This window comes from Vigna unguiculata, chromosome 1, assembly GCF_004118075.2.
Source record: "Vigna unguiculata cultivar IT97K-499-35 chromosome 1, ASM411807v1, whole genome shotgun sequence".
Lineage (NCBI taxonomy): Eukaryota > Viridiplantae > Streptophyta > Magnoliopsida > Fabales > Fabaceae > Vigna > Vigna unguiculata.
Window position 1 is genome coordinate 25,595,458 of NC_040279.1, and position 25,492 is coordinate 25,620,949.

General features: G+C 31.7%; 3 protein-coding genes and 1 long non-coding RNA gene across 5 annotated transcripts; 3 read left to right on the forward strand and 1 right to left on the reverse strand.

The window, feature by feature from the left end:
- Window positions 1-206: 206 nt before the first annotated feature.
- Window positions 207-4,062, forward strand: LOC114176159. The gene is made up of 3 exons (XM_028061104.1): window positions 207-496; window positions 2,779-3,040; window positions 3,689-4,062. Exons 1-3 carry the CDS (start codon window positions 311-313, stop codon window positions 3,754-3,756), a joined length of 516 nt encoding a protein of 171 aa, XP_027916905.1. The 5' UTR covers window positions 207-310; the 3' UTR covers window positions 3,757-4,062.
- A 448-nt stretch (window positions 4,063-4,510) lies between these two features.
- Window positions 4,511-6,789, reverse strand: LOC114177590. Its single transcript, XM_028062998.1, has 3 exons — window positions 6,297-6,789; window positions 4,901-6,049; window positions 4,511-4,817 (listed from the first exon to the last, which is right to left on the reverse strand). Exons 1-3 carry the CDS (start codon window positions 6,396-6,398, stop codon window positions 4,653-4,655), a joined length of 1,416 nt encoding a protein of 471 aa, XP_027918799.1. The 5' UTR covers window positions 6,399-6,789; the 3' UTR covers window positions 4,511-4,652.
- Window positions 6,790-17,091: 10,302 nt separating this feature from the next.
- On the forward strand, window positions 17,092-19,949 carry LOC114173539 (beta-glucuronosyltransferase GlcAT14A). Its single transcript, XM_028058009.1, has 4 exons — window positions 17,092-17,578; window positions 17,739-17,814; window positions 17,915-18,030; window positions 19,345-19,949. The coding sequence occupies exons 1-4, from the start codon at window positions 17,092-17,094 to the stop codon at window positions 19,857-19,859; spliced, it is 1,194 nt and encodes a 397-aa protein (XP_027913810.1). The 3' UTR covers window positions 19,860-19,949.
- A 2,961-nt stretch (window positions 19,950-22,910) lies between these two features.
- LOC114164679 lies at window positions 22,911-25,271 on the forward strand. Of its 2 annotated transcripts, XR_003599682.1 has the most exons (5): window positions 22,911-23,065; window positions 23,216-23,237; window positions 23,339-23,399; window positions 24,598-24,649; window positions 24,864-25,271. It is a non-coding gene; the product is annotated as an uncharacterized LOC114164679 (long non-coding RNA). The 2 variants fall into 2 exon arrangements; XR_003599694.1 differs by lacking the exon at window positions 23,216-23,237.
- Window positions 25,272-25,492: the final 221 nt, after the last annotated feature.

Here is a 25,492-nt window from a genome sequence, read left to right on the forward strand (position 1 = left end):
GAGATGTAATATTTTAGTCTTTTTCTTCTTGCTTGTAATATGGGGATACAGTTAGTAATTGTTGAAGTGCTGGAAGAAAACTCCTTCAATTTTCTTAACGACTGGGCTCGAAGCCCGTTATTTGTAAAACAAACGGGCCTCACTAACTCGGTGATCTGAATCCGAATTCAAGCTCGGACATAGAATTCGGATATTCGACGACCCATGGACCCGCATCGTGAACTACGAGAGTCAGTTGGAGAAACAAGCGATTTGTACGATGAAGTGTGTTGCTTGAACCATCTGAGTTTTGCATGTTCATTGGGCACCGATGGATTCAGCTTCTATGCAAGTAGCAACCTCAAAATTTGTTCTTTGCCCCAATGCTTCAGCGGCTAAGGTTGCAGGTTCCAAGAAGATTGCCACCGTCAATTTCAGGTCCAAATTCAAAGGATGTGAAACCAAAATCCATGTCGTTTCCTCAAATGGCTCTGTCTCTAGCTCCTCTTCGCGTCGGGTCGGTCATCTTTTTTTTTTTTTATTCTCAAGCAATTTTTTGTTGATCGAGTGGTAATGAATTTCCTTTCAGTTAGTTATGTTTTACATGAATTTTGTTTGAGAGTTGTTTACAAAACTTGACAATGATGTTAACTTTCTTTCTGTATCCTTAAATCCAGTGATACTTTGTAATGATAAAATGTTTATTGAAAAAAATATTGATGCATGAAAGACATGAATGGTTTTTTGATTGACGATGACTTTAGGATAGAACAGATGTTAGTTTTTTTTTTTTCTTTATTGGTTTGGTTTTAAGATCTTAATGACTGGGAATAATGGCCGTAGTATTGTTATTATATGCATTGGTTAACGGTTATCCCTTGCTACATTTCCCTTAGGTAGAAAATTTTATTTTTGTGTCTTAGTGTTACTAAGCAAAAGACTTTCTTCACATTTGGTTGTGTGCATTTATTTATTTTTTAAAATTGCTTATTCCTTTGCACTTTTTTATTTATTTCTCGCTTTTGAAAGTTTTTAGTATTTTCCTTTTTGTATGTTGCCGAATGCATGCTGATTAAATTACTAGTTAGTTAGTTGTGTCATGTCATGTCATGTCTTGATCTATTTCTACTTTGAGAACAATTGTTTTCCTTCTCTGTTGTAGTTGATATTTTCAATCACTTTCTGAGTTTGCGTGTGATGTGATTCATAATGTTGCTTTAATTTTGACCAAAAAAGGGAACAAAAACAAGTGTTGCTTCAGTAACCTAAGATCAGAACACTTTCTTGGAGTTTTCCGTATTTGAAATTCAGATATACACGGTCCTCATCATTGACAGCACCTTGATCAGGTCGTTTCATTATGTTGAGCTGCTGGCATTGCATATTATGGAGTCAATTTAGAGAAAATCTCTATGAGTACATACAGGAGGAAAAATAAAATGACTTTAAGGTAAAAGTAAAATGAATCAAGATCTTAAGTTGAAATCAACTTATCACCTTAACTTGTAGAAAAGTTAAGGAAGCTTTTGAAAAAATGAGGTTTATAAGTTGATATTAGAGAAATTTGATTCACTTTTCCTCATTGATTCTTATTGGGTTTATCAGAAAGTTTATCCAAATAGGTGTTTAGTGCACAATTTGCACATTCGAAGGATAGATATGTAAGTGGTTCAAACATGATTAGAAGTTGATTTTTATTCTGTCAGAGCTCAGACAATATCTAATATTCTCTGCAGTAACATTGTAAGGATTCAACAATTACACCCTCAAACACAATTTCGTGTGCTAGTTTGGGATTGCTGAAATTGATCATGGAATTGTTGTGGTGGAAGATCCCATTATGGTGATCGAATCAACCAATTCTGAAAAATGATTTCCAAGTCCTTGCCCACTTGAAACCTTAAGACCTTGAGCCCTACAATTTTTATGTCATTCATTCAACCCTTCCCTATTACCTTTTCACACTACTTGAGCTTTGATTTGTGGTTGCTACCCGCCGTAACTTTGGGTAATGGTCAAGAAAGGGAGGATGGGTGATGGTTTGTCCTTCCGTGCCTTTGTTTCTGCTTTGGTTTTTTGTGCTTCTCTTCAGGTTTTGTGTTTTGCTGCTTGCTTGTTTCTAATTTGCTTTGTATTTTTATTCAGTGGTCCAATGGTTTTTGGGCTTTGTTTTGTGTCTTTGTTTTGTGGTGATATCATCCAATGGTGTTATCTATTAAAAATTTGTCATATATACTATAAATTGTACTTGAGTATTTGCCTTGCACATTATATTAAGTGGCATATTACAATCTCACATATTTGTTTGACTCACTCTTCCAATCTTGGGTAGGATGTCGATCTTGACAACATTGTATTTGTCATAGATGGTAAGAAAGTTTAAGGGAATGATCTATCCAGTTTGCATATTTAGGTAGCCTTAAATAATTTAGATACCACTTGGCAATAAATTGTATATGTAATAAGTTGAGTAATTTGGAGATTTATTGGATTGAAGCTTGGAATTGAGTGTGTTGCATATTACTGATTAGTTGGTGATTGTTCAATTTTTTTATAAACGGCCCCCTAATATTTGGTTTTACCTTGTAGACAACTGTAGTATTTTAATTGTTTTGGAATTATTTTCTGTGGTTCTATCAATGTTTTTACGTTGTTATAGGGGAAGGGAATATCTTTTTGTAAAATACTTTGTTCCTTTTGTTTAGTAGAATCTGTGCATCCTTCTCTACTGACAAACTGGACTTATAGTTTGGTGTTGAATGGATGTCTCAGCTAACTATTTCCTTCCTTATATTTCAGTCTGTATCAAGTTTGAAAGCAGATGATAACAAACGCAGAAGTAATCTTGAATCTCTGTTTTGTTATGATAAAGCCATTCCAGAAGAAATAATTGAGAAGCCTGTTGGGCTATCTTTGGAAGAAAAATCTATTGGTAACAATTCCAGATGCACTGATTGCGAGGCCAAAGGTGCTGTGCTTTGTGTCACTTGTGCTGGTTCTGGTCTATACGTTGATTCCATATTGGAAAGCCAGGGCATAATTGTTAAAGTTCGTTGCTTAGGTATATTCCTCTTCCTGTTCTAGCAACCTTCTTTAGTTCGTGCTTGCTGCAGGACCTCCTACACCTCACTCACGTTTAAACTGTATTTGCTGCACTTTTGTTATGTAGTATTGTTACCTAACATTTTTGTGTTTGTCACTTATGCGTCGAAGCTGTTCTCTGATGGAACTTCATTCTTTTTTTGGTTGGACAATTTTAGCTTAACCCTTTTTATGGCTTGCCTAGATGAACAACTGGAGCTTGGTCTTCTATGAGGACTTTGAATGAAACAAGTTTGCAAATTTTTAGATCTTTTTGGCATGTATAGAATTAGTATAGCTCAAACTAAAACGAGATTTTTTTGATAACTCAAATTTGGTGTAACACTACTAATTGCTAGATTAAACGGGGTGCATTTGCTCAAATCCCAATCATAATAATCTAAATGTAAGATGCATAGCATCTCTATTGGTGCAAACATTTTCTGCTGCAGTGGGCTTTCTGCACCACGTGCAACTATGATCCTACACTGCAGATTGGGGAATCATGTTCTTATTATTTTACATGAAAAAGTGTATTTTCTTATGCAGTTGTATTACTGTTTTCTAGTGTTGATGATTAGGATCTTGTTTTTTAATATGTTTTTATTTTACAACTATGACCATGCAGGCTGTGGGGGAACAGGCAATATAATGTGTGCAGAATGTGGCGGACGAGGTCATCTGGGACCTAAATGATCAAAGTCTTCACGTTTTTGAATTTTGTTGTACAACCAATATGTAGTCTTTTTGGCTGATATTGCATGTAACCATTTTATTTTTATTGTTTTGTAAATCAAGGAGTCGTCATGCCTGAAAAAAAAATAAGATATTTACAAAATTCTCTGCTATTTCTAAAGCATGAGCTTGTAATCAGATCAGATGGCTGTCATATTTATTCTTAATTATGTGATTCCTCGAAGTACTTGTAATAATACTTTTACATGAAAGTTACAGACAGTTGATTTATTTCTTTAAGGAAAATTGTGTCCCTTTTGATTTGTAGAATTGTGTGGAGCTACTTTATTACAGATATTAATCCTGTTGTGCATGGATTCGTTTTCAGGGAAAAACTTGTTTTTGGGTTTTATATTTTCTCATCAAACTTGGTTTTGATTCTTTACATATTCAAATAGGTATACAGGGACCGATTTAGAGGTTGAGTTAGATTCTTTCGAGTGCCAGCAAGATTAATCCTTCGCTATAAGCTTTGGGATGATATATGAACTACGTCTATGAATCAAAATAAGTTCAAATATTTTCAAAAATTCAAAAAAACAATTTATCAATTTAAAAATATACGGACCAAAATTATGTTTCACAAAATAAAAATACAAGGATTAAAAACATATTTTTCTTACGTGGATACATGGTTTTTGTTGTTTCAGTTGTTCTCTATCAGTTATGATTATCGTATCAGTACTAACTAAATGGAACTTATGATCATTGCATATGTATAAAGAACCATCAGTTATGACTTTCGTAATTCAAGACTACAATCAAATGAAATCATTCTATACAATACAAAATTTCCCTTCCAATTCTTGGGGTTTAATGAGCTAACTTGGTTTACTGTTACACTTCAGTATTTAGCCTCAGCTGAAATTATTAGCTCCAAATATTTGCAGAGCTTGAGATCTGTTAAGCTGCTCCAAGCGTACTGGAATAGTGGAGTCAAAATGAGTGCTCTGTGGATTTTCTGCGTAGGCAACATAGTAAGCTGCAACACAAGCTTGTGCCCATGCTATGGCCAATCGACACTGCATAAAACAATAGCATTTTGGTAAGGGTGAGGTAGAAGATAATTAGTACATGATATTGCAATCGATTATTTAGTTCTTACCATGAAATAGCCAATGAGGAAAGCATAAATGGACACTTCTGTGGCATAGCTCTTGTGCGTTACAAGACTCCAAATTCCACCCACTAGACTACATATTGCACCAGTGCCAACCCCACTAAGGAAACAGAATACTCCAGTGAGATCCAAGTCTATGAGTTCCACCAATCCAACTCTATTGAACATCTCCCAAGTATCAGAAGATGCTTGCACAAACCCCTTGTTATAAACTCCAACGTGCACTAAACCCCATCGGTTCCCACGGATCACAAGAAGAGATGCAATCCCCGTATAGCAACTCACACAGGAAAACATGAACTCATCTGTATCTCCTCCAACCAGACTCGTGGCTCGTGCAAAACCCCGGAAGAGCACGATGATGGGAACCAAGATGGACCCTATGGAAACACATCCAGTTAAGTGTTTGATTGTGTCACAAAATGCAATTCTAGTGTCCATGTCAACTCCTCCTGAAAAAGCCATATACTTGACCCTTGAAATAGTGACATACATTGCATTCTTCAGAAACTGCATAGTCCATCCTAGGCTCAGCAAGATCAAGAAGATGAAAAAGGGTGATAGTTTGGTTCTGTTTTCAATGGCTCTTGCTCCTCCAATCCCAGCCACAAGGAAACAGCAGTAAAGAATGCCAATGAGGATTGAATAAAGGGTTAGCCCTTGGGTTTTGTTAGGAGGAAAGGCTATTGAAACTGACAAGATTCTGGTGCCATATTCAAATCTGGGACTGGCCCAACAACCATAGAGGGATTGGATCAATGCAGAAACCAAAGCAATTACACCAACTGCAAGACTCACGGCAGTGCCAATGCATATGAACATAATTCCCATTGCGCATGTTAGCAGGGGACTCAGCCAAAATGCTAACCTGACTACCCTTGTGGAGTGGCGTGCAGTGATGCGTTGCCATGTGAAACCAACAATTCCAGCACATGCTGTTGAAGCTAGAAGTGGGGGGTACCATTTCTGAGGGTGGAAATGGTGGGTGTGAGCGTCAGAGACCAGACCATATATGACAAGGAAAATCACCAAGACTGAAACCAAGAACAAATACAAGTAGAACAGAATCTGGAAAACCCTTCTTGCTGTTTGACCCGCCACTGTTGTTCTATTGGGAAAGTTTGAATCTTGTGCCTGCAACAGAAATGATCAAGTTGACTTTAGGTTTTTCAACCAAGTGATATGTCACAAATGCAGTGCCTGTAAATTCTGTTGATTAACAAGCAATGGTACAAACTCAGAGTTCTATAAGAAATGGATGTGTCGGCAGCAGATAAACGTGATTGAGAGAAGAAACACCAAAAGAAGAAGAAAGGGGCAAAAGGAAGTTAAAGATAAGATAAAGAACAAAAGATTAACGGAACAAAGAGAGACACAAAACCTTGATGGGGACTGTGAACGGAAGCCTCTGCTGTGGAAGTTGTGCTTGGATTTGGATGCTCTGTGATTGTGTGGTGGGATTAGAATTGTTCAACATGGCCATGTTGACTTGCTATATATTATTGCATATGAAACGCATTCACAAAATCACAGTTCAATACCCCAAAGAGTGTTTTTGAATTTTCTTTCACTTTCTTGGCCCCCCCCCCCCAAGAATGAACCAACCCAGATGAAAAATCTCAATTCTTGTGGAAGAAACCATAAGATATGGCTCAAATTTTGTATTGTTGCTCTCATTCACACACACTTGCTACACAAGCAATTGACTCTGTCCTCGTTCTTCCTTCAATTTATGTATACAAATTCTTTGAATGGAGTAATGGGGTAGTGCAGATGCAATTGATGACGTGGTACGGTGATGTGGAATCCTAGTGCAGGTTTATGGTCCACGCTACCATATTTCCTGAAAAATAGTGTCTCATAAGAAGAAAACAAAGAGTGAAATGAAGATAACTGCTTTTTTAAAGGGAGTGATTGTTTGTTCAGTTCACCTACTAGTCTTAACTAATTTGATCAATGGGTGATACACTGAATATTTCTTGTTTGAACAAAAGTGTCACCTGATTTTGAAAACAAGTTCTAAGATATCAAACCAATCTTATCCAAAAGTATATATTTCAAATCTGACATTTAGGTTGTTTGACTTTGAATTTGACAGTTTTTTATTTTTGTCAAATTCATTTCAGGTTACTTTGAATCTAGTCAAAACCTTTACTTTGTTAAATATCTCATTTTATTCTCCTATAAAGAATGACCATACTCTTTTGCTTTCCATAAATTTGATTTAAGCATTTTATAAATAAGGAAAAATAGGAGAAGAAACTTGTTTATGCAGATAATTTCAGGTATGGATATATGACATAATTATATTATTAGGATTGTTATTATTTATTTGTTCTTCAGTGGGGGTAGGAGATGAAAATCAGATACTTGTGTGGGAATGATGACAAATAACATTACTTTCTAATCATTAATGATTAGTGTCCAACCATGAAAGACTTAATGTGGCTTAATGCTTTTAGTAACTCAGCTTGTTCGGTTGGCATTTATTCTAGTGCGTTCAATTTAGGGGGGAGCAGTTTTAAATTATTTTCCACTAAAAACTAAATTTTTAAAAATTAATATAGACTATTTTTTTTTAAAAAAAAAATCAACTTTCAATTATTGAAGTTTTTAAAATTTGTTCAAATAAAATATAGATAAAATAATTTATATGCTTGCAAAATTATTAAAATGAAATATACTTTTATTAGACTCACTATCATTTTTATAAAAAAAATTATAGTTAACTATTTTTTAGAAATCTCAAAAAGAACTATTTGTATTGAACTTAACTTCTATGAAATGGCAATTATTTTTTGCTTGAGTTAAAAGCAAATATAAATAATTTTCTGTATGACCTTTAAATGAGTAGCAAAACCTCTTAAAGTTATGTTTCAATGCTTAATAGGGTGACATTGTTATCTACATGTACCGACACATGTATTATGAATTAATTATTTCAATCTTTATATTATTTATGAGATTTTAATTATTAAAAATTTATGAATTTAAGTAATATATATATATATATATATATATATATATATATATATATATGAGATATAAGGATAAAGACTCATTATTTTATTTTATGTTTGGATAAAGAATTTTAATGGTTATAAGAAAATAAAATATATGGAATTTGAAATTCTTACAATTAAATTCTTTTCATTTCTCAAATAACTTGTTTGGATAAAGTAATTGAAATATTATAAATTTTTATTTTTAGATAAAGTAATTTAACTTATATTTTAAGACAATTCTATTATAAAATTATTTAGATAACATGACTCTATCCTTCATTCTAAGTCGATTTAACTTGACTTTCAATTTATACTCACTTATCTCGAGTCTTCTAGACCACGAGATTGGGACAAGTCATTTCGACCTTCAACTTAGGTTGACTTCACTTGATCTTGGACTTAGAACAACTTGTCTAGACCTTTGACTTGGGATGAGTTGACTTTACCTTCGACGCAAATCGAGATGTCTCGACCTTTGATTTGGGTCTAGTCATCACGACCTACGATCCAAGTTGACTCGTTTTGACCTTTGACCCAATTCAAATCATCATGACCTCCGTCCTAGGCCGACTCGTCACAACTTTCGTCCCGTGCCGACTAGTGATGACCTTTGACCTAACAAGCATCAATCTTTGTCTCGAGCCATTTAATCATGACCTTCTAATCGGGCAAAATCTGCCCGACCTTCAATCCTAGCAAAATTTATTCAACCTTTGGCTTGGGCCAAATCGACTTGCCCTTTTACTCAAGCTAAATTGGCTCAACCTTTGTTTCAGGCTGAATCAACTCGACCTTTATCCTGGAATGAGTAGTCTCAACCTTTTGTTCGGGCCGAATCACCTCGACCTTCGGCCTAGAACGAATCGCCTTTGACCTTTGGCTTGAATCAAAGCAACTCAACCTTCGCCACATACCAAATAGGATTTTCATCCCAAGCCAAATTGACTCGACTTTTGTCTTAAGCTGAATCGGTTCAACCTTTGTCCCAGGACGAATCCGCTCCACTTTAGATTTGGGTCGTATCAGCACGAACTTCGATGCATGCCGAATTTGCCCAACCTTTGGCCTAGGCCGAATCCACCTAATATTTGGCCCAAACCAAATCATCCAGACCCGATTAGGCTCGACCTTCAATTGAATCAACTTAACATTCGACCCAAGCTGAATGAGCCTAACCTTTAACCTATGTTGAATTCGCTTGACTTTTGGCTCGAGCCGAATTTGCTTAAACTTCATGCAAGAATGAATCAGCTCGATCTTCATCCCAAGCAGAATTGGGTCAACCTTCGGCTCGAACCAAATTGGTTTGACATTCAGTCCAAGCTCACCTTCGGCCTAGGCTGAATTCTCTCATCCTTTGATACATGGAAAATTTTCTCATCCTTCAATCTGAGTCGACTCATCTCAACACTCAATTCATGGTGACTTGCCTCAACCATTTCGGGTCGACTCATCTCGACCTTTGTCCCGACCGACCTGGCTAGACCTGCAACCTAGGCCAACATGGCAAGACCTTCAATACTGACCAACCTGGATTGAACTTCAATCTGAGGCAACCCATCTTGACCGTCCAAACCAACTTAGGTCGTCTTTTGTCCAGGCCAACTTGACTTGAACTTTAATCTAAGTCGACTAAATTGAACTTTTGCTTGAGCTGATTCAACTGAGCCTTTAGTTTGGGCCGACTCTACTTGACCTTTGTTAATAGAGTTAGAGTAGTGAAATTTCAAATTTGTTATATTTTTTTAGAGTATTTGAAATTCTTCCATTTTATTCATTTAAAATACCTTCCACAATTTCTTTCTAATTATTTATCCAAACAAGTCATTTTATTGTAAAAGAAAATTAAATTCTTCAAATGGTTAACTTTTTTGACGTGTTAACCGCGTTTTAGGATAACGTTTAAGTTGTTTGCCACATTTTGACACGTTCAAACTCAAATGTCAGTCTAGAATAACGTTAACAAGTCCAAAAAAATTAATATTATTAGATTAAAAGGACTATATTAATTTATTTTAAAGTTTGAGAAATAAAATGTATCAAAGTTTGAAATAAGAACGAATTCCAATTTTACATATAAGTTCAGGAAGTGAAAACATACTTACTTCTTCAAATAAATGAAACACTCTTTTAAGTTACTTAATAGTCATCCAGTAAATTCTTCTTGAAATACTCATAGGTGGATCAAAATTAATTATTCGCCGACTTAGATGAATCCAGTTTAAGTAAAGAATCTTAGATACAATGATTCCTTATATCCAAAATTTTCCTAAAAGAAAATTTGGACAAACGTATCCCGTTACTGTATGAAATGGTCGTATACGAAAATCACTATTAAAGGGCTATTATGTATAGAATACTTTATAATACCATAACTATATCTAAATTATCTATATTTATTTGTAAACAATTAATCGTAACTAACACGTAATCAAAGTTGTACCAAATTAATTTTCCTATTTAAAATAAATACATAGTAGGATGAAATTACTCAAATTAACATAAATGCAGAAAAACAATGTCCTATATACATAATTTTATACGAAGAAACAAATGATTTCAACAACACTATAGAACACTATATAGATGTTAAAATCAATCACAAGTGTAAACAATGTCAAATTACAAATTAATCAAAATATCTATCTATCATATATGTTTGCACTATTTCCCAATTTACAGCGCAAAAACTTAGAAGAAAACTTGATCTTTCATGAAAAGACTTTGATCATATAAGTAATGCAAATCAAGAATATATCTATACAAAGATTTAAAAAATTACATTATCAATATCACATATTGTATTTCACGAAAATTATGCAACAACTATTGTATATCAGAAAACCTATATAAATATAAAGTTGTTTGATAACCAAACATAATAGAAAAAACTACAACACAGATAATTTAATGTAACTCTTTGTTTTAAGCTTTACATGTACTTATTCTTTCTTGGCTGATAAAAAAAGAAAAAAAAAAAAACTGTGTTTATTCTTTGGAATTTTTTGCGAAGTTTTTTGTAAGAATTAATGTTCTTTGATCTATGTCCGGAAATCACGAGTTACATTTCTCACTATTTCTCCACATCTGTCTCCATTTCCTTAACACCCACTTTTATTTTATTTGAGAAGAAAAAATCACCTCTTCTTAGGATTTTGTAAACATGAATGCATACCAAAACATAAAAAAGAAAAAGAAAAAAGAAAGGTACTGACTTTAAACTATTAGTCTCTATAAGTCAAATGTAAATATTATTTTCATGATTTTAACTAGGTACATTGCGCATAAGATTTTTAGATTTACTTACTTCAAAGATGGTTGGGTATAAACATCTCACGCTAAAATGACAACGTACCAACTGTTTAAAAGCTTTTTTAAATAATAATAATTTAAAGTAATTGCAATGATTAATTGCACCATACCTCAATATCGATGAATTGGAATTTTGGAACTTGGATATGAAAAGGAAGGTGCAATAAGAAAGTTTATTGAACAATCATTGGATTGGATTAAGTAAAGTGTAAAGAAAGTGACTAAGAGGAGGATACTCTTAAAACAATATTTTAAATTTCTTTCACGGCAATTTGGAAATTCCATAGGGTTTTCATTTTACTTTCTATTTGTTTATATAATTCAGATAATTCAATAGATAGAAAAAATGTGATTAAAAAAAAATTCACTAAAAATAAGCAGCAAAATCTTTCATTATTAACAAAATCCATAAATATGGTGTGATAAAAATATATAAGTTACTATTTTTTTTATCAATAACTAATTGAGGTTAAATTATATCAATTTTTCTACGGCATTAATGGTATTTATAATTTTTTAAACCTTGAGAGTATATGAAATAATATTGATTTCCTCAATATGTTTTATTGCATACTCAAAATTAGATGATAAAAGAAGCTTCAAATTCTGAATCACTTGATTAAAAGGCACAAATTATTAACAATCATGTCCATCATTGAATGATATCAATTTAAATGTGAATAATATAAAATTGGCAATTCGTAGAATCCTCTTTTATTTGCTTTGACTTGCCACCAAAAAAGATTTGATTCCCGTTAAATAAAGCTTACGTTTCTTCTCTGCTAAAGAAAGTTCGAATATAACCACCCAATTGTCCTTTCCTTTTGAAAGAGATAGAGATATTAAAACTAAACATAAAGTAATAAAACTTAAAAGATTGTCAAACAGAAACCGTAGAGGGTCATTCATAAAATATATATCAATTCATTACCATATGATAAAATACACTTTTCTTTTATCCCAAAATATTTTTTTTATTGACAAATATAAGTTATTAAAATTTTGTTAGTGGAGAAAACTTGAATTTGACAACATCTTCCGTCGTTTCAAACCGATCTTTTAACTTCTAAATGTGAGTGGAGACACTTCCTTTTTAAACCCTTCAAATCAACCTCATAATTCTCAAATCAGCTGTGCGGATGATTGAAGGACCACCTAACTTTATGAATTTTTTAAAATTATATGTGTTTTGAATTTTTTTAAATTATATGTAACTTTAAATTTTTTAAATTATATGTATTTTTTAAATTAGGCAGTACTATATTGAAAAAATAATAGAAATTAAATTGGATATTTTTTTATAAAGTATAACATTTAATGTTAATAAATAATAAAACATAAAATCAAATGTAATAAAGAAAAAAAATTATTAAGATATTTTTATTTTCTCTTTCATTATCTTTTGAGTTTCTAATAACTTTGTAATTGAATAGAGGAAGAAAAGTCAAACTTATTTATGATAGGAATCCACTCAGAATAATGTATATATACATAAAACACATATCCAAGGTAATAAAACTAGATTGAAACAGATTGACAATGTCAAGGCTAAAAATAAGGTAATGATATCGTAATCAAATACAACACTTTGATGAAGAGCACAACCAAGAAAAACTTTGAGGTGATTTAGATCTCATTCACGAAATCCAGAAAGAAGCCCGCATAAGAGAGCGGTAACAATAAAGCCCTCTCGGCAAGGCACCGAGTTATTTAGAGTAGTAACAATAAAGTTTTCCTAGCAAGGCACTAAGTTACTAACAGTAGTAACAATAAAGCGCTCCTAGTGAGGCACCGAGTACTAAGAGTAGTAACATCAAAGCTCTCCCAGCGAGGCATTGAGTTATTGAGAGCAATAACAATAAAGTCCTCCTAGCAAGGCACCGAGTTATTAAGAGTAGTAACATCAAAGCCCTCTCAGCGAGGCATTGAGTTATTGAGAGCAATAACAATAATGCCCTCCTAACGAGACACCAAGTTACTTAGAGCAGTAACAATAAAACCCTCATAGCGGGGCACTAAGTTACTAAGAGTAATAATATCAAAGCCCTCCCAGTGAGGCACACAGGTACTGAGAGCAATAAAAATTAAGCCCTCCTAGAGAGGCACTAAGTTACTAAAAGTAGTAACATCAAAGCCCTCCCAGTGAGGCACCGAGTTACTAAGACCGGTGACATTAAAACCCTCATAGCGAGACACCGAGTTACTGAGAGCAATAACAATAAAGACTTCCTAACAAGGCATTGAGTTATTGAGAGCAATAACAATAAAACCCTCCAAGCGAGGCATCGAGTTATTGAGTGCAGTAACAATAAAGCCTCCTAGCGAGGCACCGAGTTACTAAGAGTAGTAACATCAAAGCCCTTCTAGCTAGTGGCGAAACTTGAGCAAAAATTTTAGGGGGGTCAAATTATATTTGTTATATATAAATTATTTTCAATAATTGAATTAGAACTAAAGTTTGGTGCAATATCCTTTCAATATAGATTATCATAGTGATTGCTAAAAATCTAGCCTCCATCTTATTTCTCAACCTGATTATTTTCATTGCAGAAAAATATCTTTAGCTATAGATTTTTCGGTTGTAGATGTAGAATTTTTTGTTCAAGTTCCGCCACTAATGACGTAGATGCATTTTTTTTCATCTTCATCACAAATCCTCCTCTTGAAAAAAGAATTTTTTTTTTCTCTTTACCCATAATTTTTCTAATATAAATTTGTCACCTCTCACATATTTAGGAAAAGACAAAATTATGAATACCCCAAATTAAATCTTAAAATTAAGACTCAATATTTTAAGAAAACTAAGCTTCTAAATTATTAGTTTCCCTTACCTTATAGTAGATTCCTGATATTGTTTTTCCCTTACACAATTTCAAAACCTAAAATAACTTTATTTACACAAAGAGGAGTTTGATCAACAATCAGAGCATGATTTTATGATTTTATGATCTCTGACAGATAAAAATATGCCTAGAGCGTAGAAAAGTCACAAATAAGAGGAAAACATACTGGTTCGAAAAAAAATGGTAAAAAATGAACTTACTCAAAAAAATAAATTGTTTAATCTAAAATGTTCCTCCACTTCTCAATTTTGTCATGGTACAATTTGATTTTGAAAATAATAAAAAATTGATGGTGAAAATTGAGATAGAAATAGAATAAGAGAAAGAGATAAAAATATGCCTAGAGCGTAGAAAAGTCACAAACAAGAGAAAAACATACTGGTTCGAAAAAAAATGGTAAAAAATGAAACTTACTCAAAAGAAGAAATTGTTCAATTGAGATAGAAATGGAAGAAGAGAAAGAGATAATGACACGAAAGAGAGAGATATCAAATAAAAAAGTAAAAGAAATTATAATAGAGAAAGAAAATATGATTTTAAAATTTTAAAATTTTTTAAAACTAAATTAATATAAATAAAATAATAAAATATAAATATTTTTTTTTTAAAATATATAAAATATAATAAAAGTAAAAATTGTTAGGGGAGCCATGGCTCCCTCTGTCTACATGATGGTCCGCCCCTACTTCCAGTGAGGCACCGAGTTACTAAAAGTAGTAACATCAAAGCCCTTTTAGCGAGGCACCAAATTATGGAGGATAATAACATTAAAGCTCTCTTAGCAAGACACCGAGTTACTGAGAGAAGCAACACTAAAGTGCTCCTAGTGAGGCACCAAGTTAATGAAAGTAGTAAAAATAAAGCCCCTCCTAGCAAGGCATCAAGTAGTTACTTAGCCAATAACATAAGTGAAAGCCCTCAAACGAGGCACTGAGTTACATAGACAATAACCTAAGCAAAGCCCTCAAACAAGGCAATAAGTTATTTTGACAGTAACAAAAGCTCACAAAGGTGGCAAACGAGTTACCGAGACGGTAACAAAAATTAAGCCCAACTCGACAACACATACCAAAGCCTGTCCAACTTGGCAGCACGTACTAAAGCTTGCCTAAGTCGACAACACACACTAAAATATGCCCAGATCGATAGTATAAAGCTCGCTCAGAAAAGTAGTATCAAACTTTGTTGAAAACAATAGCCCAAAGCAGCTCATCCACCTACAACATCGTAAAATTCAGCCACAACTCGACCAAGAGGTCAATTAACGCCGCAACAAGCATGCCTTACACACCAATCAAACTCCCAAGACTAGGGGGCTTATGTACCTACCCGACCCAATAGATGATACTAGGTAATGCGACCCAATAAGGTCCAATTAGCATCATCACAAAAAGACCACAAAATATTTTAAGATACATATATTGGGGCAAATACTATCATATTAACAGTAATTATGACAAATATCGATAGTTCGATTACATCTTGATATTCCTTAATACCAAATATTTAAAGGATATTCTGTTTATCAGGCAAGGTGTCACGTTATTATCATTATTATTATTACTATTACTTTTTATTTGAGGTAAGTCGTTATTTTACTAATATTGCTTAAAATTACATTACTTGTTTTATCACATGGATCCAATTCTCAAAAGGCCCTATAAATACATCTAGTATTCTCCAAGAAATACACATTCTCATACACTCATTCTCTCTTACAAAAAGATCCTTACCTTCTTGTTGACTTGAGCGTCAAAAAGTCTTTTGCAGGTGGATCTTCCCATGTGTCTCAAGTCTTGGAAGCACTCCATCAAGGTTTATCAAAGTCATCCAGATCGAAGACTTGCCTTAAGGTCTGTCAAAGCCATCTGGATCAAAGACTCGCTTCAAGGTCCGGTAAGAACAATTTTAAATTAAAAAAAATAATAAATGTTTAAGTTAAAAAGAAAAGAAAAAAACATAGAAAAATATAAATAATTGCAAAAAAAAGTAAAAAAAACTTTAAAATATGCTTGATAGACAATTTAAAAAGGAAAAAAAAAACTTTACAATTAAATGTTCGCACAGTTTATAAATAAATAGAAAAGCTTACAAATAAAATCATACCTATGGACACAATTAAAGAAACAAAAAAGAATTAAACGATTGCTTCTACACTCCCATTTATGCATAAAAAATAGTAAAAGCAGGAAAATTGACCAAAGGCAAATTCGTGTTTTAAAGTACGTTATCTTAAAGTCATGCTTCTAAATATAATTTATCCATTTCCATAAGAATTTCAAATTTTTATGATAAATTGAATGCAAAATTAGACAGTTCAGTAAATTAACCCTAAAAAGACGATAGCAGCTACGCTATACCTTTTTCTATGCTTATGAAAAGAGTAAACCGAAAACAAAAACTATGGTCTAATATAATATGTGCCCATACTTCAGCTAGCACAATAGGACAAACAATTGGTGGACACAAATTTAGAAGGGATAACGGAGAAGTAGATCTTGCTCCCTCTTTAGCCCAATTTGCAATGAATTGGAGGGCTAATAATATAAATTCTCACTAATTGTGTATTGATAAATATCATGCTCACTTGTACAATTTTACACTATTAAATAGTAATTAGTTAGTATTGTATTGCTTAATATACTACAATTGAATGAACACAAACACTTTACACATGAAATATCACAGAATAGGAGTTGTACACTTTTTTGACAAGGAAGTTAGAACAGTGATGTTAAGTATAAAGTGATCACTCACTGGAATCCACTTTTTCTAATCTCAACCGACAATTCACTGACAAACGATGGCCTTGAGTTCGAAGAAAAGAACCAGAATATGTGATGTAAACCACACTATTCCAAGTTTCACAAATTCCACCATATTATGATGTCTTCACCATCCAACAACATTAACCACTGAACAACCTCTTTCCCTCTTATGTACCTAGCTTCTCCTCCCACCTTATCTTTCTCAAACAAGTTTCATTTTTTATGTTCTCTTTGCATTTTTCTCCCAAATGGGGCTCAAAATATTCATGGCTTCCTTCATGGTATCCTCAATCCTGTTCTTTCTCATCTTCATTCCCACAAGATTGACCCTACAACTCTCCAGCCTCAGGCCTAACTACATGAGTGCCCCAAAGAACAACAGCAAGGCCTATCCGGTTACTTTTGCTTACTTGATCTCTGCATCAAAAGGAGATGTTGGGAAGCTCAAAAGATTGATGAGGGTGCTTTATCATCCAGGGAACTACTATCTGATTCATGTAGATTATGGGGCTCCAGAGGCTGAACACAGGGAAGTGGCACAATATGTGGCTGCTGATCCTGTGTTTGGTCAAGTGGGGAATGTTTGGGTTGTGGGAAAGCCTAATTTGGTGACATATAGAGGACCAACCATGCTTGCTACCACTCTCCATGCCATGGCAATGCTTCTTAGGACCTGCCAATGGGACTGGTTTATTAATCTCAGTGCCTCTGATTATCCCTTAGTTACACAAGATGGTATGGTGAGTGGCCTTATGCTATTCCTTTAGAACACCACAAACATATAACAAACAACATTTATGTTTTGTCCGTTTATTTTCTCCACTCACACTTTCTTTAACTGTGTGCAATTATCTTACTAGTGTTGATTGGCGTGTGAACCATTTTAATCTTTCAGATCTGATACAAGTGTTTTCTGAGTTGCCAAGGGATATCAATTTCATACAACATAGCAGTCAACTGGGTTGGAAACTGTGAGTGGCATGGCATTGCTCCTTTATTTGATTTTTCTACTTTAAGCCTTATGATTTGTTTAAAGTTATGATATCTTAATGTTCTGAATACCCTTTTTAGGAATAAGAGAGGGAAGCCAATAATAATAGATCCGGGGCTTTATAGCCTGAATAAATCAGAAATTTGGTGGGTTATTAAGCAGAGGAGTTTACCAACATCTTTTAAGCTCTACACAGGTATTCTTTTCTCCTCTTTGTTCTATGTTCTATCTAGATTGTGCTGTTATGTTACTGTACACAAGTTTAAGTTTATCCTCTGTGATTCCCTTCATCACACGCATGTGTATGTATTATTAGACATTTTCCCTTGGTAATCGAATGGCATGTATGTGGACCATGTGATACTCTGAAGTACGTGTACAGTGACCATGCGTTGTCCCATAAAATATGGTGCATACATCAATGTCATAATTTATTGTTGTCGGTCACTGCCAAAATTTCATCTTTATATGAGATCTTATCTTAGTTTTCTATTCCCCCTAGTGTAATCACTCATTGGTGTAGATTAGTTTGTAGATTAATTTAAGTGTTTAATATGTGTGTACTACTCAGGTAATAGAATTCTTGTATCAGAACATTTCTAGAAAAAGTGCCTTTTTCATATGGTGAAAGGTCAAATTTATGAAGTAACCCAAACCAAACTTCAGAATCTATAAGCAATCAGAACTATATTTTGTGGTTGGATCTAGAGATTTTTTAGGAGTAAACCATTATCAACGTCCTTTTCAAATTACAGCCCATAAGTCACGGAAGGTAATTGAATGGTTGGTGGTGGATTGGCATGGATGTTAATGTGGCTTCAAGAACTTTACCTACCAATGTCAGATGAGTGAAACTCCACAACCTCTTCTTTAGCCATCACACCATTCTGATTAATTCTCACATGCCTCTGAATTTTGGTGAACATGAAAAAAAAAAGACAATACAGAAAAGTACTCAGAACAGTTTCTAAATTATCAAATTGAATAAAGGGTCTTGGAAAACAAAAGTGTCAGTTTTCACTAATTACAAATCACCATGGTATTATATAACAGAAATGCAAGGATTATACCAGGTAGATTTTGTCGTTTTGTGCAGAGAGATTCGGTGAAATTTTGGAAACTAGATTGTATTTGGTGGAAAATACAAGTGTCATAAGTTGTCGATTCTAACAATGCATGTGATTCCTTGCTGGTGGAGGATAGTAAGTACTTAGACGGTGGATGTATGTCTTCATTAATAACATCTTTTCTACTATTATTATTGTGCTTTGTTTATCTTTTCAAGACTGTGTCAGTCTCAATTTCAGAAACATACATGTTTTCGACCCAGAATCAATTTCTGAACATAGAACAAAACATGCCAGCATTTATATAAAATCACATTAACTGGTGTGTTTAATATGATTTTGAATTATTAAATTGAATCAAAATATGCATTTGAACACAATCTTTATAAACATTTTTCATCAGCTAACATTGTATGATTCTGAATGTCCCAAAAATTCATCAGGTTCAGCATGGACAATACTATCAAGATCTTTTGCAGAATATTGCATAGTGGGATGGGAAAATTTGCCAAGGACCCTTCTACTATACTACACCAACTTTGTGTCATCCCCAGAAGGATATTTCCAAACCGTTATATGCAACTCTGAAGACTACAAGAACACCACTGTTAACCATGATCTTCACTACATTACCTGGGACAACCCTCCAAAACAGCACCCTAGGTCTCTGGGACTCAAGGACTACAGAAAAATGGTTCTTAGTAGCCGTCCATTTGCCAGAAAATTCAAGAGAAATGATCCAGTTCTTGATAAAATTGATAGAGAGCTTCTCAAGAGGTACCATGGACAATTTTCCTCTGGAGGGTGGTGCTCTCAGGGTGGAAAACACAGAGCATGCTCAGGTTTCAGAACTGAGAATTATGGTGTGCTTAACCCTGGTCCAGCTTCAAGAAGGCTCAAAAATCTGCTAACAAAACTTCTCTCTGATAAATTCTTTCACAAACAACAGTGCAGGTAATAACCATATATGATCTTCGTTCATCTTTATCACTTGTAAAGACTATTGAAATTTTGGTTATAATATATTGGATCACTTTCTTCTTTGTCATTTCAACTTGGAGTTTTATGTGGTTTAATTAATTTATTTTATCGAAAACATGAATACATGATAGTGGTGAAAATAATCATGACAAAGTTTAATAAGAAGGATTTTTTTTTTTTTTACATTATATGTACCATTTGACAACCTATCTACTTTAGGAAGGAGTATTTTGATCATTTAAAAATTTAAAAGAAAGAAAAGAATTAAAAGGTATAATTACTAATTTGGTATGTCAATTTTTTGGGTAAAGTTTAATTTAGTTTCTATATTGGTTTGTTCAATCTAGTATCCCATTATCTAAAAAGATGTAATTTGATCTTTTCCGTTAGGTTGGAGTTAAGATCGTGTCCGTACCGGACACGTGTCAAGTTGTGAAATTTTAATTTAATTTAATTTTTTTTAAAAATTCTTTTTAATTTTTTTGTAAAAATTTATAAACTACCACGTGTCAGTTTACCATTGTGCCACATGACAGTTTACAATCATGACACGTGGCAGTGGTAATAATTGTTTTCAATTTAGTCTTCTATTTAAATTTTTGGTTCAATTTAGTATTCTAATTTTTTAACATGATCCAATCTCACTTTCCAATTTGAGACCAAATAAGTAAATAAGTATAATTACAATTTATATATTCATGTTACAATAATTTTTTTTAGTATATACATCAAATCATTTCACCTATATACTTATAATTATTTTATTTTTTATATTTTTTATTTTTGTAATTTTTTACACATAAAATTTTTTACATTTGTAAAAAGTAAAATAATTTGAATATTTAGGTGTAATGATTTGATGTATAAATTCAAAAAAATATTATTTTATCAAGTTATAATTAAATTTAGTTATTAATTTGGTCTCAAATCGAAAAAGACAAAATTAGATTGTTTTAAAGAATTAAAGTACTAAATTAAAAAGAAAAATTAAATAAAGAATCAAAATACTTTTAGATAATTGTGATCATAAATTTAACAAATAAAAAATAAAATAAAAAATACGATGAACAAATTGAATATATAATTATGAATGTCAAAATAATACTGGCTTAATAAGACTTTCTCAACCTTCAGAGAATTTGTATCATTATAATAACATGCATGAGAGTTGTTTCTGTGTTTGGATCTTTGCGTTGGTAAAGCCATCATTTGATTAAAACTTTTTAATAAACATTTCTTAGAAAAACAATAAAATAAAATTTAATATAAAGTTAAATTATCTTTATTTAAAATCAGTTCATAAAATTATTTTTATATTACTTTTTTTAAATTTTAATGTATGTAAATTATTTTGAACTTAAGAAGGAAATATATTACCTTTTTCTTTTATAAATATTTATCAAAAAGTTTATCAACTCAATCCCTTAAATTTTAGAAGATTTATTAGTGTCTCATTAAATATTGGACCGGATTATCCGGTAAACTTGTGATACATATTTTCAAAATTTATTAATTTCCGTTATTACCATATTTTTTGGAATAACTGTTATCATAGATAAGATATGTTTCGAATAATAAGTTTAATTTGATATGATTTGGCATAATATGTATCTATAACATTACATAAATTTATACTATATATATTATATACCATTACATAAATTTATACTATATATTATATACCATGATATGGTATAATATGTATCTATACCATTACATAAATTTATACTATATATTATATACCGAAAATTCATCCAGTATCCATATTTTCTTTTCTAATTTTGCCTTCTAGGAACTGTTTTTTAAATTAAAGTAATTAGTTTCTTAATTTTATCTTTTAAATAATTTATTTATTTTACTGTTTTTTAAAACTTTAATAATTTTTTAAAACTAAATTAACTATTTATAATAAAAATTATATATAAAATAAATAAAAAATAAAAATATTTTTTTATTCTTAAAAATTGTTTATATTTTTTTTATAATAATTTTATTATTATTTTTATTGTGAAAACATTGTTTTATCTTTTATCATTTTTGTACAAAAAGATATAAATGCATAATTATAATGGTTTTTATCAATATTTTTAATAAAAACCATTACCTCTTTATTATTAAAAACCTTTTAATAATGGTTTTTATTAAAAATATTGAGTAACTTCTCAACTTAAAAATATTATTTAATTTTCACACGTTTTCTAATAATATATTTATTTTGTTTTTACATTTTTGACGCTAGTATTTAGACTACTAAGGGAAGACATGGAGTGTTTCTTGTTACAATATTTTTAGAGCATTTATAGGTTGACAAAGTTGTTTTAACAAAGTTTTGACAAACTTTTTTATTTAGGTAAAAATAAATATATTTAGGTAAAAAATATTATTTTATTACTTTATTTTAATTAAAAAATAAAAAATTAATGTACTTTAATTCTATTTTTAAAAATTTTGTTAAGTTTGTTAAAAGATAATTTTCCCATTTTTTAAAATTCAAATTATTCAAATTTGGTGCAAGAATACAAAAGTTTTAAGTAAATTAAAACACACTAACATAAGTTTTAGTTTTACATCTGAGGTAATTATTTATATCAATTTACTTTTTTAATATAATCTGTATGCAATTAAAGCAAAAGAAAAAGACAATTTATATTTTACATCATACCAACATATGTATATTATCTTTTCTAACAAGCTGTTGATTATTTTATCCACATGTTTTAGTTTAATTATTATAATCCAGTCTGAGTTTGAACATATAATTTTATTTCAAATCGACAAGACTTCCTCCTGAAGAAGAGTATGACAATTATTTAATTTAAGAATAATATGATTTATACAGCAGTAACTTACATTTTCACTTCTACTATATATCTAAGAAATTCTTAGTGTAGGTAAATTACTGAAATAGACATTTTAATTTATTGACACGTGGTTAAAATTGAGAATATTTTTGTCTTTTTGATGTGGTTGTGTTTTCACGGCTCCAGTGTCTTTTTTAAATATTGATTGACGTTGTCAGCAGCATCCTTCTTCTCCAAGGCAATCACTTTTCTCGCTTTTTTTCTTCTTCTTTCTTCTTTTTCATATCAAGTTAGGTTTTCGTTTTTTTTTTTTAATTTCCGGTTTATTGTTGTTGAACGTTGACAGTGGGTTTTCTTCTCCCAAGCAATCAACTTCGTCGAGGTAATTTTTTTTTTCTTCTTTCGTTTTCTGTTTTCCTTCTTCTTCTTCTTCTGTTTTCCTTCTTCTTCTGTTTTCCTTCTTCTTCTTCTTCAATCCTTCTTCTTCCTCATACCAACTTAAGTTTTTTTTTTCTATTTATTTTTGTTGAAGGTTGACAGAAGTTTTGGTTGGTGTAGGTCATTTTTTCTTCTATTTCTTAATTTATTCTTTTTTCTTCAAGGATCTTTTTTCTTTCTTCTTCTTACTCTGTTATTTTTTTTTACTTTGTGAAAGATTTAATTTTTGCAAGGCAATCGATAGGATCTTCTTCTTCAAGGCAATCAACTTCGTCGAGGTAATTTCTTTTTTTCTTCTTTCGTATTCCTTATTCTTCTTCTTCAATCCTTCTTCTTTCTTCTTCCTCATACCAACTTAAGTTTTTTTTTGTTCTGTTTGTTGTTGTTGTTGTTTTCTGTTATTTTTTTTTTTACTTCGTGAAAGATTTAATTTTTGCAATGTGTTTCGTTTTGAAAAAAACGCTGATGTTTTTATTTTTAGAAGGTATTTTTTAACAAAATCTTGAACATGTTTTGTTGTTGTTGATGGTGTTGTTGTATTTATTTTTTTATACTTGATACATCTATTACTGTGGGTTGAAGAAAAGGTTCAACTTTTCGTTTTTAGAAAGTATTTTTGAACAAAAAGAATGAGTGAGGATGATGATGTTATTGTTGGTGGTCTTCTTTTCTTTTCTTTTTTTCGTCTATTTGTGGTTTGTTGTTGAGATTTGTTTGTTGTTCTTCATTGTGTTATTCTTTTGTGGTCCTTCTTCTTTATAAAAGGTTATGTTTTTGTAATTTTTTTTCTGTTAAATATGTTGTAGCAGTGGGTTAGTATTTATTGAAAGTTATGTTCAGATTTCTCTGTTGTTTTTTATGGTGTTATTTATTTTTCTTTTAATTCTTATGTGTTCCTTCTTCTTTTTATCATGAAAGGTTTAATTTTGTTGTGGTTTTTTGTGATGAAGATGGTGTCCTCTGGATTAGTACGTTTTAATAGTTGGTTAAAGTCAGTAGCTTGAGTTTTCTTTCTCCTCCTTCATGGTCTTCTTCTACTTTTGTTTTCTACTTCTTCTTTTTTCATTGTTTTGAAGAAAAGCAACCTTTTGTTTTCATGAAGTATATTTACTATTTTTTGTTTTTAATATCATTATTGTGTGTTTAGTTGCTTTTTCGATGTCTATGGTTGTAGATTGAATAAAGGGTAAGATTTTTTGTAATGTGTATGGTTGTGGATTGAAGAAAAAGTATGACTGAAATGAAGATGTCTATGTTTCTGTCTTGATTTTTGTACATGTTTTTCTTGATGGTGTTGTTCTCTATGCTTCATGTCTCCCAATTCTGTCCTTACCATTTTACAGCTATATCATATCTTGGTTTGGGTTTTATGTATTTTGCTTTCAAATGTTTGATCTTTGCAGAAAACCTTTTTTTTATGTCTCTTCAAGAAAAGGCGTTTCATTTATCTGTGTGCTTATATTTCTTTTTTTGCAGCCGTTTGAAATGCTGGGGAGATGGTGTTTGTTGTTAAAATAACACATAGAAGGTACATGTTACAATTTATTGTTTCATTTGATGAATGTACTTTTCTTTCTATTTATTTAATTTATTAACTTTTTAGTTGCTTCTTGGTTGTTCTTCTTTTCTTCTTTCTGTTTGATGGCTTTCATGCACGGGAAGTGTAAAACCTCTTTGGGAGATGGTTTTTGAATATTTCTGGCATGTGTTTAGGTGACGAAATTTTATTGTGTATTTTTCAGGATTTTTCATGTTTTGCAGCTTCTTGGACTGATATCATTTGTTTAAATCTTGATGAAATAATTGTGGGTGAGGCTGATGTTGTTGATTGTGGCCAACATGATTTTGATCACTACAACAATTATCATTGTTTCCCACACTAAATCTCAATCCATGTAGTTCAATTTTTAAATTTTTTTTGGCTATCGTGTTACTTTTTTCCTAAAAATGGCATTATATGATTTATGGTTTGTAATGCTTCTTTAGTGTTTATAGTCACTTAAGTGTTTGTGTTCATTGGTTGTTGCAACCGATAGTTCTAGGAGTTGAATTTACCTTCGATTGATTGAATTTGGTACCTAAACGGTTAAAGGCAGTTGAAGACATTTTAGATTGTGGTTTGAGTAACAAAGGTGTATGAGATAATGCTATCTTTGATGTCTTGGTTGATTGTATACTTACATGGTTACATTGAATTTTAATTCATCATATGCTAAATAAATGTACCATTAAATTCTTATTTTATTTCTGTTGTAATTATGTTAAACATAATAAATATTTATATTCAAAATCTTTCATATCTTTAAAAACTTTCATATTATACAAGTTATTGTTATTATTATTGTTGTTATTATTGTTATATCAATTTTCT